The sequence below is a fragment of the Mus musculus genome, chromosome 10 (assembly GCF_000001635.26).
Source record: "Mus musculus strain C57BL/6J chromosome 10, GRCm38.p6 C57BL/6J".
Lineage (NCBI taxonomy): Eukaryota > Metazoa > Chordata > Mammalia > Rodentia > Muridae > Mus > Mus musculus.
In genome coordinates, this window is record NC_000076.6 from 82,746,102 (window position 1) to 82,765,221 (window position 19,120).

The following is a 19,120-nucleotide window of genomic DNA, read 5'->3' on the forward strand; positions in this document are numbered from 1 at the left end:
TGCCTGATAGACCAGGCTGGCCTCAAACACAGAGATCCACCTGCCTCCTGAGTGCATACCTGACTAGAGTTTCATACTTTTATACTTCCTATTCTAGTCATTGGAGACTGTGAAAAGTCTTAGATCTAGCAAGCATCCCAAGTTCTTTCCAGCACTAACCTATCTAGCTGCCTTTGAGCTTTTGTTTTGTTTGGTTGGGTTTTTGAGGTAAGGTCTCACTCACTATGTAGGTTTGATGGTCCTGAAACTCACTATGAAGATCACACTGGCCTCAAACTCACAGAAATCCTCCTGCCTCTCATGCATTGGCACTTATTTTCTTCTGCCCATTATGGCTGTTTTGTTGCGGCCCTTATCTTACTACAGCACTGGGTAGGTCCTGCAGTACAACATTGGGGAGCACAGATGCGCATGGGCCACCTCAAAGAAGATGCACCATTATTTATATTATACAATTTGTGTTATATGCTCACGGGGTAGCCAGAGTGTACTCTTAAGTCACCCTCCAGTGTCCTCTGCCTTTGGACAGGAACTCCCGGAACCGGAAGCTCTGTCTCAGCCCTCAGTGCTGGGTTAAGAAGATACATTTAGCAGTCCACTGTTGGAAAGTCTTTACACCTCACCTATACTGACTGAGAAAACCCCTTCTGCCATAGATGCTGGTGTTTATAATGAGTAGTTGTTGAGTTTGACTGACTGCTGCTCTCTGCATCAGTACAGGACTGTCCTGAAATAGTAAACTAACCTTTGATTTTTAGTATAAACTCATCTTAGTCATGGTATGTGTGTTTTAATATATTGGTGAACTCAGTTTGCATTTTTTAAAAACAGGTACACAGGCTTGGTAGCTAGTGGTTTCTTTGGTAGACAGGGTTTCTTTCTCTGTGTAGCCCTGGCTGTCCTGGAACTCACTCTGTAGACCAGGCTGGCCTCTAACTCAGAAATCCACCTGCCTCTGTCTCTCAAATGCTGGGATTAAAGGCGTGTGCCACCACACCCGGCTGCCCCTTGCATTTTTGTGTTGAGCAAGCATCTTACTTTCTTGCCAAGCTGTCCTCCAAGTCCTGGGCCAGGCAGCCTTCCTGCATCAGCATCACAGTGCTGGGCCGTCAGCCTCATGCCCCCACGCTGTTATGCTGCTATGCATGAGCTTCTTGACATTAGCTCCTGTATGCCTTGCCTAGAAGCTTGTTTATTACGTTTGTGTGGCTGTGAGAGGAGTCAGAAGACAAAGCTCCAGAAGCCTGCCCTCTTCCCTCATCCTGTGGGTCCCCAGGCTTGGTGGCATATACCTGCTGAGTCATCCTGCTGGCCCCAGGAAACCTGTAAGTACTCAGCAGTCAGGGATCGGAACTACCTTTCATTATCTGCACTCTTGGATTAAGTGCAGGAAGCAGGGGCAAAAACCAATCCAGACCTGCACTGCCAGTGAGGAATACCTGACCTACACCTAAAGGGACAAAGGAGTCAAGGAGTGTGCTCGGGAGCCATGTGCACACCGTCCATCCTGTGTGCAGTGCTGAGGATGCCGTCTGAACGAGGGAGCCAGAGAACATTGCAGCATCCGTCACCCGCAGCTGTGACTCTGCAGACTTACAGACTAAAATGTGAGATGACCTAGAGGTGGGGGTTGCCCTTGAACTGTGTTGCTCTTGCTTCCGCTCCCCAAAGTCTCAGGACAATAGTTATTGGTACCACACCATCCAGAAACCCTCGGGAACAACTAGGGGTCTCAGCAACTCTGTTTCGCCTAATTTCACTGAGTAACTCGAGGCATGTTTCATCTAGTCAGCTTCTTCTAAGAGAGAACGGTGTATATACATACATACTTAACATCTCGAAAATGATAGTTGTGTGTGCCACAGCATAGGTTAAGTCAGAAGACACCCTGTACAAGTTTTCTTTTCTTTCTCTGTGGAGGTTGTGAGAGCTGAACTAGAGTCGGCCTTGCAGCAAGCACCCTTACCCACTGAGCCATCTTGCCAGCTTTCTGTTTCTTCTATCGCATGGCTTTCCTATGGAAGCCTGAGGTGGACCCCTAAGTAATCCAGTTACAACAGTAAAGGTAACTGGGTTTCTTTAGCTCACCAAGGCAATGGGCGTGTTTTCAAGAAGGGGAACTGAGAAGCAAATATGGCGCCCACACCAGTGGACTCAATACCAAAGTCAGGGTCCTTTAGGTCCTGAGAACTACTCCTGACTTAAAACCCCACTCTGAAATTATTTTAGACTAACAAACTTATTAAAGATGGAAATCAAGACAGAACCCAGGACAGACATGAAGCCAACCCTGTATCGGGCACATGCAGAATGCCTGTTCTCTTCCCTGTGTGAAGAATGTGGAGACATCACCCAGAGGCCACTTGCTTTTGCCCTAAAAAGTATTATTGGCCATGAGGTTCAAAATCCTGTTTTGATGTGTGCTTTAAATGTATAAATGGTCAGCAATCTCTTTATCTTGATTTTTAACTCAGTCTTTAGGTAGCTGTAGAGAATGGTCTGGTGCCCAAGGCTTCACACTGTATAAGTGATATAAGTGAGGTAGGGATGACACCTGGGTAGGACACATTCCAAAGTGAACCCACACGCAAGGCGCAAAAACCTTCCTGCTGTGTATCTGGCAACCCAGCAGTTCTAAGAATTTATTTCAAGAAAAGTTACGATGTACACAAGATTCAATGAAGGGCTGTTTATAACTAAGAAGAGATGAAAAAGGTCAAAATTTGCAATAGGCGATTAAATAATCATGATTCAATCATACAACAGAATAAAAACCCAGTAAAAACGATGCAGAAGACCATGCGTGACTGGGGAGATGTTCACAATATAATAAGTGAAAAACCAGTTACAAAACAGTGTGTACAACACGAGCCCACTTTTATAAAAATATACATATTTAGCAAAGTAAAAGGACAAATGAATTTATCAAAATATTAACATTGTTATTTCAGCACAGCAGGATGACTGTTGGATCCTGCCTCACCATCATCTCCCGTTCTTTCCTATGTGCATTTTCTACAGAAAGGTTATTACTGAAAAGGGAGTTGGAGGAAGAGGATGCTATTTAATCTCCAAATAGCCAGCCGCGTGTTCCACAAAACTCCTGGCCAAGTGGCCATTACTGTTCAGCCTGGACCTAGGAAACTGCTATCTTTTGTCCACTGGAGTACCCAAAATTTCCTTCTGGACAGACTATACAATAAGCCATTTTTGATAGAGCTAGAACTACCACAGCACATACACAAAAATTCAAAGTAATTATTACTAAAAAGAAAAAAAAAAGATGAGAAAATAGAAATCTTCACTTTAAAAAAGGAACCCAAGTACACACCACTAAGCTGTACCAAGCTACATCACCTAATGTTAGTTTACTGCAGATAGCGTGACAGCAAACCAGAAGGCTCCCGTGCCACGTGATTCCTAGTGGTCACTGCTCCCCTGCTTGTCCACTCTCTCCTGCAGCATCTGCACAGAACCATGCCCACTGCTCAGTTCCCACGGTCTAACAGGAACCCGACCTTTTTGTGAAGGTAAAATGACTATCAATGGACTGAAAAGTCCCTCTTCGTGAAGGAGACTGTAACACTTGAAGAGAGGGACCATTTCCACAAAGGGAAATGAATGCTAACAGGCGTGATAGTAACTGAAGCTGCCTGAACAGCCACAGACAGTGAAGGGCACCAAGTTTAATAGGCCAGACAAGACTTGCTTCTGCATCCAACTTAATTTTCAATTAAAATTTTTTAAAAAACGAAGTTGCTTATGCTATGACTGTTTTACCAAAACAAAACAAAAAAAGTTTTCAATAAATAAATGCTAAAACATCTAGCTAAGTTACCATGCAAGATAGTATATAGCCAAGACAAACTCAAATTTATAATAAAGGCAACTTTCATTCAAAATGAACTCTACCCTTATATTTTATTAAAGGGTAAACATTATGAATTAACCCAGCTGCTTACTTGAATTACAAAATAACATGATTCAATATGAAAATAAGAAACTGTCTACAAATCTCTGACAGTAATAAATTGCAATATACAATGCATACAGGCGTCATACAGAGCAACAAACTCTCGTACAAAACAAAAATATTTTAATACCTTTAAAATCCAATTTTTTTTTCTTTTAAAATCATTCATGAAAAAGATTCTCAAGTCAGAATTAACACCTCAATTAGTCAAGCATCAGGAAGCTACATTACAGCTACTTATGGTACAAGGAGGCAGCTTCACCCTCACTTCCGCCCATGCCTCTGCTTCAGACTCCATCAGACTCTCTCCACACAAGCCCGGTTCCGTCCGTCCTTCCGATCATGAAAACTGAATTTGCTGGACACCAGAAATCTAAGATTGGAAAATATAAATTAAGATTTTTTTTTTTATGTCAGACAACACCAAACAGGCCACAGCAGGGAACTGCCCCCACCCCAGCCGGCCAGGCCACCCTGGTCAGAGCTACTTTAGTTCTCCTTACGCAGATGTAGCAAACACTTGTGAAATGTCTTAATCGGTAAGGAATTCTGGAAGTAATGCACATTTTGAGAAAATCTTAATAATGAACTGAGAGTATGGGTGATTAAAATAGTCAGTGAATCGACTCTGTCTTTGAAATGCAGAGGCGGCACCCACCATACCTGTTGGTAAGACGTTGTGTAAACCATAACGTTTTGCTGTTGACCATCTGCAGTTATTAAGCCAGCTGGTAACTGGTTAGCTAAAGGAAGGAGAGGAAAAAAGTCAGGGGGAAATAATCTTACTTGACCTTATCCTTAGTTTAATGCCATTAATGCCCCATTACACTTCTCCCATATAAGCAGAATATTCTCCCATATATAACCATAAATGTCACGTTTCCGAGAAGTCCTGCCTGGTCGCTGTCTCAGACCTCTACGGTGCACTTAGCAACAGGGTTAGAGTCATGCGTAGACCTGGCCTCACCCCAGGGTGTGGCTGGAGCACCGCAGGAGAGCAGCATGGGTCTTGTAGGCTGGGTTTCTTGTGTTAACATATATGCCTAAAATGTTAGGTTATAAGCTCCAGCTCTCAGGATCCTGTCTCAGGAATCTTCACCCCAAACTAGAAGCTATGGAAATGACTCATGCCTATTAATGACAGGTCAGTGTCTTCCCAGTTAAAACCTCCAAGTATCACTCATTGACCTCAAACACAAGGGCATGAACTTTTAGTGGTCCTTTAAAACAGACAAATGGCTCCGCACTGCCCAGCGGGTACCACTGCCCGCCGGGCACCGCTGCCCAGCAGCACCGAGTGCCTACTTACTGAATGCCTCTTCCGTGAGCTCTTCGCTTAGTCCATCTGTGGCGGAGACTGCTCCCCCGATACCCTTCTCTCCTTTCATGGCCTAGGGAATAAAGAAACAAAACAAGCATTCATATCAAACTATTTCTAAATGAGAATGCTCATGTAATGTCCAAAATTGAAAGCTTCTCTTAGAAACCTTTATAATATTTTATAAATACTTTCTGGAATGACAACCACATGGGATATAGTGGGAAGCTTCAAGCTTAGAGTTTAAAATTCCCAAATAAAAGTGAGTTTGAACAGGAGACCTCTGAAGTCCCGCCTGCTCTCTGGTCTGTGGTATTGTGGAAAGTATTTCAGAGAGGATTGTGGATTTATAAAAACACCCATTACAGGGGTTCTAACACAGCAAGCATGAGGACTGAGTTTAGATTCTTAGCAATCCATTTAAAAGATGGTGTACACATTTGTAGCCAGTGCAAAGGAGGCAGACAAAAGGGTCTCTGGGCTCTCTAGCCAGCCAGCCTAGCCAATTGGTGCGCTTCTGACTCCATGAGAGACCCTGTCTCAAAAAATAAGGTGCAAGTGGACAGACAGACAAGAGTCATGTGTAATTTGTATACAAGTGCACGCATACACGCGCGCACACACACACACGCACACGCACACACACACAGGTAGGGTCACATCACCTCCTTCTGGTCTAAGAAGTCTCACACTGAAGCAGTCTCCTAAGTTAACAGCAGCACGGACAAATGCTTACAGACTTTCCAACAAGCCACACACAGTGTGCTCTACGTGTCCTTAACATGGGAGACACCGAAGTGGAAACTCTTTAAAACTGCCCATGGGCAAGGAGTTCAGGCCCCAAACTCAGAATCCCTTTAATCACCACCCAGCTGCTCCAGTCTGTAATAATCTAAGGAAGCAATAAAGGCTCGGTATTTAAATGCTCTCATTTAACACATTAACTACTACCGGAAATGTTACCTGCCGCAAAGCATTGTAAGTGACATATTGTAAACCGTAAGTGTCACCTACCTCTCTGAACTTCTGAAGGTACAGTTTCAGAGGCTCCACGTAGCTGTCAAAGCCTAGAGTGGACATGGCAAACAGAATATCCTCCCCATTGATTGTCTTCCGCTTCTCCTGATGACACCTTTCGCTTGCTTCCGACGTGATGAAGCTTATAAATTCACTCACACATTCCTGAACACATTCTTTGGCATCTTTTGCGATCTGAAGAAAAGAAGCCTTAAGTAAATTTGTAGGAAATGTAAGTATTACTTTCTTAACAGCTGCAAAAACAAAGAGCCACACAGAGCACACCCATTACTGTCAGGGTCTCAGCTCTCCCAGGCTAGGCGCTCCTCTATGTAGCCAAGGATGACCTGAACTTTTGATCTTCCTGCCTCCACCTCTCAAGTGCTGGGTCTTTATTTTAAAGCCCAGGGCTTTGTGTATGTTAGGCGAGCACTTTACCAACTGAGCCACATTAACTTTATCCCTTAAATATTAATATATGTTGGTCACAGCCAACTCAGAGTCAGAATCAACAGAACAAGCATGTACATAAAAGTGAGGGAACTTCTTCACAGCAAACAGAGCAGATGGTTAAGAGCCACCACACTGAGCAGTTGGTCTACCATCCCATACAGATGAAAGCCAGACAGGCAGGAAGGTCAACCCAAGTGCGCCTGCACTGAGCACATACTGGGCTCAGGCTCAGGGAAGTACTCCTTTAACCAAGCACTTCTATAATAAGGATGTAAACAAACAAAAATGGGCAGGAGTTGGCTCAGTGGTTAAGAGGACAAGGTTCAATTCCAAGCACCCACATGGTGGCCCAGAACCATCAGTAACTCCAGTTCCAGGGAATCGGATTCCAGCCTCCTCGGGCACCAGGCATGCATTTTGGTACACAGACATACATGCAGACAAAACACTCATATACATATATAAAATGATGTTTTAAAATGTTTTAAAAAAAAAACTAACAAAAGAACCCCCTAAACAGTAAATTCACAGAAGATTTAGAAAGGAGTAAATCTTGTTTGGTTTTTAACTATTGAGGCGAGAACATGTCCCGTATGGGCTGTGAGCGTTGCCTAAAACAGCACGCAGTCGCCACATCATTATGGATAAATCTTCTCGTCAAGTTGTGTGGTCAGCTAGGCATGGTAGTAAATGCCTTTCATCATTGGGAGGCAGAAGCAGGCAGAGGCCAGCCTGGGCTACATAGCACATTCCAGGCCAGCCAGAGCTACACTAAATAAGACCCTGTCTCAAACATACACAATCAGATAAAGTTCTGGGATCTAATAATGAAAACCGAATAGATCAATCAAACAATTCTAGAGCCACTTACAACAGCACTGACACTCAAATGCCTTCCTGAAAAATTAGTCACTGGGCCCTGGCAAGATGGTTCAGTGGGTGAAGGTGCTTGCTACCAAACTTGACCACCAAGTTTGATCCCCAGGGCCCAAATGATAGAAGGTGAGAACCGAATCCTGTATGTTGTCCCTTAGCCTTTCCACATGTTCTGTGGGAGGTGCACATATCCATTTTACATGTGGGAAGAGTACATGAGAGATACACTATACACTGATGGAAAGCAATGGAAAGCAAGCCAAGTGTATAATTCTGTATTTCCTAGAAGCCACATTGTTAGTATTTTTTTCTAGCCCATATATATCAAGTTGTTAGAGCTGAAACATGGAATCAATTTAACAGGAGGTGCTTCCCTGCCCTCCTCACTCCAGGCCTCTAATGCTGGGGGGGGGGGGGTGTAAGTTACGGCATGTCTCTTTAGACCAGCCACATTTCAGCTGCTTGGTGGCCTCAAATGGCCGGGGTTTGGGTAAAAGACAGGGCAGGCATGAACAAGTCTGGAATAATTCCTCGGCCCTGAAACCTAAGGAGGAAAGTTTTTAGATCACAACTGGGTGTGAGTAACAACATGTCAAAAGTATATTTACTGTAAGCTTCACTTTCAAAACATTTATAAAGGTGATGGGAAAGGTATATAGTCCATGAAGAAGAAGCAGTTGAGAAAATAAGGCAACACAGAAAGCACAGATCTACCTCCGATCAAGTGTTAAGATCAGTGCTGAGGTTTGTCTGTTTTATGACACAAGGTCTCACTATGTAGCCAAGGCTGGTATGGAACCTATGTAGCCCTTGAACTCCTGGCAATCCTTCTGCCTCAGCATCCCAAATGCTGGAATTAAAAGTGTCACCACACCTGGCTGAGGAAATGTTTTGCGAAAGGCATTCTAAGACAAAGCTACTGTGTGTCTGTGGAAGTGCATGATATATCTATTTGTATAAAAATGTAGAAAGCTGTTTCCAATGCCACTATGATGGCTGACATTCTAGATTATGAGGCATGTGGGGGATGGGATGAGAAGACTCTATAAGATGGGACACTGGGCAGTAGCCAAACAGTCAGAAACAAATATTTGCTGTGCTGAGAGGCTGGGACTGAAATCAATAGCTAGCTACTGATTGAACTATGCATACATGTGTCTTACAGTTTCCATTCCCCTTCCCTCCCGCTGCAAAAGAAAAGCCAGACAAAGTCTCCTCTACATTACCTTTCCTGTTTGAGGTATGGCATTTTTCATTATCCTAGCCACATTTGCAATTGGAAGATAAATATCTTGTTCTCTGAAACTTTCTTTTGAACCATTTGTATCTTCATGATCATTCATGCTGTCCTCAGTATCTAAAGAAAGTTTTTTAAGAATTAGGTTTAGGGGCTGGAGAGATGGCTCAGCGGTTAAGAGCACTTACTGCTCTTGCAGAGGACCCGGGTTCGGTTTCCAGCACCCACATCAGGCAGCTCACAACCGCCTGTAATTCCAGTTCCAAGGGATCTGACGCCCTCTGCCTCCACAGGCAACTGCACACACACGGGGCACATAGCTCACCCAGGGACACACACATAAGTAAAAATAATAGTTTACAAAGCTTTTCATAATTTTGCTTCACCCTTGAAAAGACTCCCTGCAATGGTCTAAAGCAGGAGCCATGTGGCTCATTGCCCAATGCTCCTTAGACAGCATAACTGTTCTTTGCACATTTCCTCGGGGCTACAACTGACCCACTAATCTCATACCCAGTGCCTAGCAGTCTGTGTTCACTGTCATGGAAAATCCCACCACCCATTCTTCAGAAAGGTCTGCTCCGATCCCTGTAGCACCTTCCAAAGTGCCCCCCGCTTCATGCAAGACACCTCGGCTAGTACCCTTTGCTGGTTCTCTGAATGGTTTGACAGTTCTTTTCACTTCTCGTTTCTTGCTTTGTGTGACTGGGACGTGGCTCTACAGAGCAGATGGGGATGCAGCTTAGTGTGGAGTGTTTGGCCGCCATGCAAGAGGTCTTGGGCTCAGTTCCCATTAGAGACAGAGGCAGGGCTCATTCAGTGCCTAACTTAGCTATAAAACTCAGTCAGTAACCTACGCTCCTTACATGTCAATAGATAAGGTTTATGTGTATCCAAAGCAAGTGTATATAAGCATGTATATGTAAAGTTTCTAAAGTATAAAACTCCTAGCATTTATATAAACTTGTTCATATAAAGTTTATATTAAATTGTATAGACTTGATTACTAACCCAATTGGATAATGATAATATAGAATCTACTAACACAAATCCCTTCACAGCTCCTAAAAATAAATATTAATGTTTAAATTTACAAATGGCACAAAAGCAAATTATTTCTAGCATATTAATCTAAGAATTCCTCTTAATTACTTTTTGCAGGGAGTCAGTGATCAGTTTGAATTTTCTTAAAGCACACTTCTATAGCAGAGCTCTTTCTAGAACTCAGCAGTCTTCTGAAGACTCCATGGAGTGAGTAGAGATGGCAGCGTCTCTTCTAACATGTTTGCTTCAGAAGGACCTGGATTGACCAAGGGCCTTGCATTCAGTCTAGAGCACTGTGCTCTATTCCGAACTGGTCCATCCGTCTCTCCTTTCTCTCATCTCTCTTCCTCCCTCTTCCCCACTCCTTTCTCTATGAAGCCCTGCCTGGTCTGAAACTAGCTCTGTAGGCCAGGCTAGCATTACGCTCAGAGATCTGCCTGCCTCTGCCTCCTGAGTTCTGAGATTAAAACTGTGCACCAACACATCTGGCCTTTACTTCTTATTTTGATAAAGGGTCTCACAAACTTGGTTAAGCCAGTCCTGAACTTGTAACCCTTCCGCCTTAGCCTGCCAAACAGCAGGGGATTATAGGCCTGCTCCACTAGCGCAGGCTCATTTAGATTCCAGTGAACCGAGGCACGTGAGGGCACTGACGTGGGTGTGGCTCTAGCTGTGGCCTTACCATCATGGGGCTGGATCACATAATGACTTCCTCCGATGTAGTCTGCAGAAATCCCTAGCTGGGAGGCATCTGTGGTGGAGCTGTCGCCGTCCATCTAGAGAGACAAAGACTTTCAGTGCACTTCAGAAAGCAAGGCCCTGCACTCACCGGCCCAGATGCAACAATTATAGTTTTCAGTTGACCTTACTCAAAACATTCTTTACTTGGGAAATGTTTCAATAACTTGCTAACTATTCAGCATTCCTGTCCATATTCCACGCGTAGTAAGTATAAATTCAAGAGGAACAAAAGAAAAGGAACCCACAGTAGATACCTTTTCCCTTTCAACTACGCAACCCTCAAATCCATACAGTCAACCTTAACCTGTCAGACACTTTTTCCTGACAATGTAAGTCACAGTGAGCTAACAAACCCAGGAAGTGGGCCAGCCCGTCCCCTCAGCTGTCCTGTGAAGCCTGAGGCCTAAAGACTTAAGAGTCACATTTGCTCCTGCTGTGCGTCCCCCTTCCCCGCCCCCGTGGGGTCTGACTGAGGGGCAGCCTCTTGCCCATGCCCACGCCCCATGCCAAGCTTCCCACCGGTGTTTGAATGAGGCCAGTGCCTGAGTCTAATACAAGTACTTTCTCTTGCCCCGGCTCCTCACACGTTCCGATTCTTTAAAGAAAAGGAAGTATCTAAGAGGCCTGAATACAGATAGTAACAAGCACAACCACAGACAAGAAGGAGCCCTACAGTGACTATTTCTGCTTGTGGAGGTCTGAGGTCAACTTCAGTGTTGCTCCTCGGGGGCCAGACACCTTGTTTTACGAGACAGTCTCTCATTGACCTGGAACTAGCCAATTAGGCTTGGCTCGTCTCCAACCCCACCCCAGGCTGCGCAAACCTTCACCGCTGGCCTTTTCATATGGGTTCTGGAGACTGAATCAACTAAATTATCTCTGCAGCCCTGACTGGTTTTCTGTTTTTGTTTTCAGTCTCTTTAGGGCTAAGAGAAACACGAACAATCGGGGTGGGGGGAAGTAACCACTGGCCCTGAACAGACCCTATTTCATGTCACCACAAGCGGACCCAAAGGCTTTCTGCTGTGCAAACAGTAGACCAGGAGGGACTGGCTGTGTGCATGGAGAACTCAAGGCTGCATCACCTCCATGGCAGTTAAGCAGGTGGACTGTAACTGCAGCCTTCACTCCTAATAGAGTAGTTTCCACCCTGAGGGTTTGCTCCAATACTACACACCAGGCTAGTTTCCGCGTCTCCAACATGGCATATCTTCCATGCATCTGGTAGCTTTGAAAACATGTAATTCAGCTGCAGACAGATACACTTCATTCACAGCAGCCTTAAGGAGCCTGGAGCCTGAAACAGTCTATGGAGATGCAGGGTCTCTGACCCACCCACTCGTTTCTCTGCCCTGCCCGCCCTCCCTCCCGCAGAACACCAATGCACAGGAACGTCAGCCATCACGCCAACAGAAGATGCTACTTCTCTGACCACCAAGGCCCTCCACGGAGACAGCGACGGCCTGCTGGCCGTGGAGATGCTCTAGGAGAGGAACTGAACTTCCACTGCTTCACAGGAACACAACCAAAAGCTTTGTCTCGGAACCCAAAAGACTTGGAAACGAGTCCTGACTGGCGAGGTCTGACGGCAGAAATTCTTGGCTTAGTGGATGTCCACGGGATACTAGTCTTAAAGTTCCCAAGCAGGAGTCTGTTCAAGGAGCTAGGTGGCTCCAGAGATGAACTGATTCATAAACACAACCAAAGATGCTAAAGAAGAGAGCTGACTGCTGCCACCGTGCTGTCTGCTGATTGGTGGTTATCGTGTGGATTGCCCACACTAGCCTTCTAAGCACGCAGATAATACTATTTCACAGCTGTCAGAATTAGTGGCAGAGCTGTGAAGACGGCACTTGGCAGGCAGTTACTGCAGGCACTGGCTGGCCTCTTCCTTCTAAAGCCGTGTCTTCTGCTTAACTCAACTCACACCTTCTGTTCCTTCACTCTTTCTGCCATTAAATCCCATTCAGACTTTAATTCCAATATTCCCTTCCCTGCTGGAATTCTTGATTTATCGTGTTCTGAACTCCCCAAACATTTAGCGTTCACTTGTCTGAAGCCAACAGCAGCAGCAACACTCCTTCAGCTGACAGCCTCTCTTAGTGTGTGATGACTGTGTCTCTCATGTGCTAGTGACTGCTCCATGGGAGGAACTGAGAGAAAACCTGTTCTAGGTCTGAGGGTTTGTTTCCTATGACATTTTATGAAAGAGAGTGCAGATGAAAGTCAGCCAACAAGTATTTCACCAACTAGTCAGTGTTTATTGGCCCATGTTTTGTGTGGTCATCTAACAGTAACACAGATAAGGGCTCTGTCCTCATCCTACAAAGAAAACAATATTACACAATCTAGGGACAAGTGAGGAGTGCAGAGCAGTCTATGTGGACTTGAGCAAGGTGGATGAGCGGAAGCCTTTAGCTCACAGGGCTGGTGTGTGGATCAGGAGACATCTGTAAATACTGAGCACGCTATAACGGGAATACTCCAGGTTTAGCATTATGTATATATCTATATCTACCTATAATATACACACACATATATAATATTAGTTGTTAAATGTTTATATAAACAATGACAATCAGCCAACTAATTGCTAATACTGCCAAGTACGAAGAAAAACATAGAGGTTTTGCTAGTACCTTATTTCAAAAGGGCTTCACTAGACTACTCTGAGGAGGCCCAGAAAAGGTCCATTAAAAGATGGTATTTAGCCAGCAGTGGTGGTACACGCCTTTAATCCCAGCATTCAGGAGACAGAGACAGGCAGATCTCTGATTTTGAGGCCAGCCTGGTCTACAACAAATTCCAGGATAGCCAGGACTATAGAAAAATCCTATCTTGAAAAAATAAACAAAGAAGATGCCATTTAAACTGAGGTAAAAAGGGGTTGGCGAGGAGCAAGAAAACGTTTCAGACAGAAGAAATAGGAAACACTGTTGGTTGATAAGCTAAGCAATTATCTTATGGACAAGAGCCACCAAGGGGGATTCTTAGTGAAAAGAGCACAGAAAACAGAGGGAGGGAGAGAGCCAGAAGGCAGAAGGGGGTGTGGCCCTGTTGCAGTGGCAGGAAGTGGGGTAAGATGATCCCCAACCCCAGTTACACCAGTTACCACAAATTACCACTGTGTGCATCCGAGGAGGCACTTAGTAGGCCTAGGGAATTGAAGTTCCGAGGTCACCTCATTACATTAGGTTCGGTGACTATGCTATCTAGCTGAGCTGATGATGCGTACTGTTCTTTAACTGTGATGCGATGATGCATCTTACTCTGATTTTAAAAGCAGCAATATTAGCCCATACTGATCCCCTGTGAATACAGTAGATGGACAGGTAGAGCAACACTGTCTTCTTTACTATGCCGATTTTCTGAGCACTTCTAAATCCCTCAGGAGAGGCTCATGGCCCTATGCAGCAGCTTAAGAAACAGCTATGGGCCTGCGAGATAGCTCAGCAGGTAAGCTTGTTTGCCCCCACGCCTAACAACCGAAGTTCGATCCCATGAACCCACAATGAAAAGAGAACCCAGTTCCACAAGTCATCCTCTGACTCTGCCTCACGCCCATCACCTCCAGCACAAAAGCATCAACTGCCATTACTGTCATTACTGTCTTTTCAAATCTCCTTTCCAGGCACAAAGACCTTTGCTCTCATATACAGCCTATCCTCCTACCTGCTCTTTATTCTTTATCTTCTGGGAGTAAGAAAACAGCATCAGGGATCCTCATCTCTGAAGTTCAGCCCCGCCCACTCCCTTATTCCCGCTTACACGTGCCGGCTCCTTACACACACAGCACTCGTTGTGCTCTTGGGGTTGTGGAAGCCCCCCCCCCCCCATCCTGTCTGCCTCTCTCCTCGCTGCAATGCATGGTTCTCACACAGCTTCCCATTCCCATTTAAACTCCCTAGTGCATGCTTCTAACCTCCGAATGCCAATGAAGCCGCTCTGAGGGCCGCCAGCAGCCCTGCCAACCTGACGGGACCGTGGTAGTACTGATACCACCTGTCTCACTTCCCTTCTCCCCAGACCTCCAGAGCTATAGTCTTACTCTATCCCTAACTGTCAGTTTCAATCCAAGGCTTTCTCTTTATTCCTCCCCTTCTGGTGAACTCATTAAATGTTACCTCTGCTTTCAGAAACAGTCAATTTACAATCACCGATCCCCTGCCATGCAAGCATCCATTAATGAACTCTAAGAAACTCTAATAGAGCACCACGTCTGCTCATCTGATCTAACTATGCCAACACTGTTTTCCGGTCTCCACCTGGATCTGCCCATCCTGTTCCGTCCCACTGGACCACCTCCTAGCCCTGTCAAGACTAACTCACCAAAAATGCTTCCACAAGATCTCCTGCATCCAATCCAAACCACCTCTTCACAGCTTTACAAGGAGGTTCCCTTTGCAACCTCACAAAATCCTTAGTACTAGAGTACACCTGGAGGACCACCAAATAAACACAGGCCTCTCATTTGAAGAGTGAAGCAACGGTGACTCATAGGAACTGTACCCTGCCTGAGGTCACAGATACCATAGCAGAGCCAGATCCAGAAAACAAAGACCGGCCAGGTGGGAGGTCAGCACAGCATTTTCCTGTGAAATCCCCACCTGGAAAAAGTGCTGATCCCCACCTCCAAGCCTGTGACTCACTGGGGTGTCCAGGCTTTTGCTTTGGGTGACACCCTTGACCTAGCCATATCCCACCGTGTTTAGACCCTGTTCAGGCCAGGAGGATCCCTCCTGGCATTCCTAGGTCAACCACCACACCCCTCCTCTTAGCAGCGTGTGCAGGGAAACTCAGCCTGTTCCACTTGGCACATACCACATTCACTTTCAGTAATACCCTGCCAGTTGAGCAGACAGCCCACAGACAGGCGGGCAAGTTCTTTACCAGACAGACGGTCTCTCTGGCACTGACGGGGCCCACAGGAATCGGAGAGCATGTGCCAGTTGCTGACAAGAGGCAAAGGGACTTAGCACAGGTAGTCTGCCTAAACTTAAGAATCACTACACTGCCTTCTCCAATACATTTCATACAAAATTAACCAAAATGATTAAATAAAACATACTTACTGTCATGAAATACTGTATTGTGTATCAGTGGTATTCTCAAATACCTGTCAAAAAGGTGGTGGATCCTTGTATAATTTTAACCTAAAAGACAAACATACAAACATCTATTAATAGTAAAAGTATATAGACTATAGGCTTTCTTAAAATTAAGGGGGACACAGGTCATCTTACCTGCTATACTTAATCAATGGAGGGTGAAAAGTTAATTCTACAGGGAGGGGGGAAATGGCTTTCTAACCTAGCCCTGAATTTGCTTTACTAGTCAATATTCATCACAATACTCCAAATAAGGGATCAGATTATATGTTATGCAAGAGACTGAAAACTCAACACATCTAAGTTTCATAAAATATTCACACCAAGGATAGAAATGCCCTACTCATAAACTTGAATTTTTAAGGATGGATTTGTTTTTTTAAAGTGTTTCGGAGATGTACACATTTTTAAACTGAAAAAGGAAACAAACATGTCAGACTAAAATGCACTGAAATTATCTTACGTCCTGCTGGAAAAGACACACACAGCCTTGCAAGAGGGCACACCAAACAAACAAACAAGTCCACGGGGCCTTTATCAGTGTGAAGTGAAATTGCATCAAGACAGCGCTTCGGTCTCACTGTAAGCAATTACAGTACTGGGACCTTATTTGTTGGTTCCCCCCCCCCTTTTTTTTTCCGAAAGGAAACAAATAAATGGGAGGAAAGGTGCAAATCAAACATCCTTTCCATGTTCATGACTCGCATCGAAGCATGAAGTGTAGTAGGGAAAAAACAGGGCTGTTGAATTTTAAAAATCAGCCAGCAAAGACTACCTGACATTGCTATAATCTTACAAGTAATCTATATTGCCTTCCCATATATGCCCCTTTTCTAGATCCAGAATGTTCCTGTAGCTTTAAAAGGTGTGTTTGAACACTCAAACACTGAAGGTTGGGTATGTGTATGCATCTTGCTTAGAGTGGGAACCGGGGGAGAGCCTTACCAACCCAAATAGTTGCTAAGTATATACTTAGACTTAATCCATTAAGAATATCTCTCTTCATATGGAAAGCATTTTCTTCAGGGCAGGTTATAATCTGTGTAATAGCTCAAGGGAATGCATACATCTGCTTGGTGTTTGAAGAAATGCAAATCTGTATCCAAGAAAAGCAGATTCCCTTCCTCCAACCTCCTTTCTTTGGCATCGACAACCACAGCTTTGCATCGATAGAATCCTTAAATTAAGCTACAAAGAGCAGTGCAGAGGAGGAATCATTTGCCTTTAAAGGAATTCTGGTTAAACTCTCAGTATCTCATCCATAAAGCTCCTATTTATTAATGCCACTACTACTGACCAGTTGAGCCATCACTTTCTGTTACCGATTAGTTTCCTTACTGAGAGCTGAAGCCACTCGGGTGATTTGTGGCACCATCTACAAAAACTAGGGTCTGTGAAGATTAGCGGGATGCCATTTTTTTTAAAGGTCGTCTGCTACCTAACCTTGTCTACATCAAACAGCCCTCTTCTAGACTTTAGGCATGAAAGGATCTGCGGGTGCTCCGTAAATTCTTTGTTCTCGCAGACCCTCCCGCCCCCCCAGCACGGGTGACTGAAACCTCCGTGCAACCTCCAAGGCTCCCTTCCCACCTTCGGGGCAAGTCCGGGGCGAGCCAGGCGCCAGATGGCTGCATGCTGTAGGCGCGGAGCGGGCCGGGGGCCCGCCAGGCCGCTCGTTCCTCGCAGGGACCCGCCGCCTCGGCTCGCAGGTGCCCGGGCGGCCCCGCGGAGCGCATCCCCCCGCCGCCCGTGCCCAACGCCCGCCGCCGGCGGGATGCGGGAGACAAAGCGGCCGCTCCGGGGCGCAGCGTTCCCCGCCCGCCGGCTCCCCGGACAAAATGGAGCCGGCCCGGGGCTGCCGCCGCGAGAGCCCCGCAGCCGCCCGGCCCAGCCCGACCGCGGCTCGCGGCCCCGCGCACAAAGCGCCCGCCGCCCCGCGCCCGGCCCGGCCCGGCCCGGCCCGAAGCACAGCGGCCTCGCCCGGAGGCCCGGCCCGCCCGAAGACTGCGGACTGCGAGTGCCCCCGACCGCCGCGGCGTTGGCGGCGGGGACGGCGCCGGGAGGAGACGGACATTTCATTCGAGCTAAAGTGGAGTCGGTTTAGGAGCGATCATTGGCCGAAGCGAGACACAAACCTCCAATGCAGCCCTGGTTGGCTCCCGTCTCCAATCGGCTGTTTGGTTGGACAGAAAATGGCTGCGAAGGAACCAGTCCCAGCGCGGAGCTCCACTTCCAGGACTCGGCCTCCCCTCCCTCCGCCGCGGGCCGCTTCCCTCTACGTGACACCCTCCCTCCGCGACGCCCGCGCCCGAGGCCACGCCCCGGTCCGCCCCCGGCCCCGCCCCGGAGCCTCTGAGCAAGGCGCGCGGTCCGTAAAAGCGCGCGGGCGGGCTCTGGATGTTCGCTCTTCAGGGCGTCCGAGAGGCCGGCGTTCTCATCCAGAGCTCCACGCGGAAAGGCTTGCTCTGGCTTCTTTCTCCTTCCAGCTCCTCCTTCCCCACTAACCAGCGTCTCGCCCGCCTGAGTTCAGCCCCGGAGGGGATCTACACCTGAGCTACTTTCCAGAATGCTTTAGGCACCTAATGTTTTCTAGGTATCCCTCCAAGCCACCTCAGGCACACAGCGTTCCCTCTCAAGTCACAGTGAACAAAGATGTTAGTTTTTCATTTTAGCACACCATCCCCTTCCTCCAAGTTTAACAGGTAGGCTGTCCCAGCCGACTTCCACCCTGTACCCTGGTGCTGTGTTCTGGTGTTAGGTCTGCCCTACCAAGTTGGCTTACTACCTAAAGTGCTCATTTCCCAACCAGATAACACTGGGCTGCAAAAACTCATGGCCTCTGTGCATTTAAGGCCTTCCCTGTCGGCCTCACTGAAATCTGGATCAAATGTCCCTTGGCTACCATTCTCCCTTGTGGTGGTGATCCAAAATGTCCTGCATGGCCAGCCACTGCAAAGTACTGCAGGATACCTGCACCCAGATAGATGGAAAATTATTGTCCTAGGACTTAACAAGGATAAGTAAGCAAGACTGAAAGTTCTAGGTCAGCCAGAGATACATTAAGACCCTGTCTTTAGAAATAATAGTATGGCTGGGTCAGGCAGGTGCACGCCTTTAATTCCAAGACAAGGGAGGCAAATCTCAAGGCCAGCCTGGTCTACAGAGTGAGTTCCAGTACACCAAGGCTACACAGAGAAACCCTGTCTGAAGAAACAGAAACTGTAGTAGTAATAATTATAGAAGGCCCTGGTGTTGTGGCTTATGCCTTTTAAACCCATGACTGGGGAGACACAAACAGGAAGATTGGAAATTCCAGACCATCTTGGGCTCCCTAGTGTGTGTGTTCACGTCCA

The 19,120-nt window shown here is 46.3% G+C and overlaps 2 protein-coding genes across 9 annotated transcripts in view; one reads left to right on the forward strand and one right to left on the reverse strand.

Moving 5' to 3' along the window:
* The window catches only part of Hcfc2 (host cell factor C2), a 96,859-nt gene that overhangs the window by 47,095 nt on the left and 30,644 nt on the right, over positions 1–19,120 (forward strand). The window contains exon 15 of one of the 5 annotated variants that reach the window (XM_030245242.1): positions 12,034–12,161. The exons of 1 other annotated variant lie outside the window; for it this stretch is intronic. In XM_030245242.1, coding sequence (XP_030101102.1) covers positions 12,034–12,146 — 113 coding nt within the window. In that variant the 3' untranslated portion in view covers positions 12,147–12,161. Of the gene's footprint in view, positions 1–1,385; positions 2,901–8,802; positions 8,897–10,035; positions 10,572–12,033; positions 12,162–19,120 lie in introns of those variants that run through there. 3 more of the 5 variants (XM_011243545.3, XM_030245243.1, XM_011243544.3) reach the window with 3 other exon arrangements.
* On the reverse strand, positions 2,599–18,050 carry Nfyb (nuclear transcription factor-Y beta). Of its 4 annotated transcripts, none has more exons than NM_010914.2 (8): positions 17,903–18,040; positions 15,732–15,812; positions 10,601–10,694; positions 8,864–8,994; positions 6,306–6,503; positions 5,283–5,364; positions 4,637–4,716; positions 2,599–4,346 (listed from the first exon to the last, which is right to left on the reverse strand). In NM_010914.2, the coding sequence occupies exons 2-8, from the start codon at positions 15,735–15,737 to the stop codon at positions 4,314–4,316; spliced, it is 624 nt and encodes a 207-aa protein (NP_035044.1). In that variant the 5' UTR covers positions 15,738–15,812; positions 17,903–18,040; the 3' UTR covers positions 2,599–4,313. The 4 variants fall into 4 exon arrangements, with proteins under 4 accessions (NP_035044.1, XP_011241681.1, XP_011241682.1 ...); XM_011243379.3 differs by lacking the exon at positions 17,903–18,040 and adding an exon at positions 17,358–17,723 and having other exon boundaries at positions 2,600–4,346; XM_011243380.3 differs by lacking the exon at positions 8,864–8,994 and having other exon boundaries at positions 2,600–4,346; positions 17,903–18,050.

Excerpts from the sequence above, each read along its gene's own strand:
- Nfyb (NM_010914.2), bottom strand. Across the intron at positions 6,504-8,863 it reads CCATACCTCAAACAGGAAAG|ATCGCAAAAGATGCCAAAGA; the intron begins GTAATGTAGAGG and ends TCTTTTCTTCAG. Across the intron at positions 4,717-5,282 it reads GCTCACGGAAGAGGCATTCA|CTAACCAGTTACCAGCTGGC; the intron begins GTAAGTAGGCAC and ends TCCTTCCTTTAG.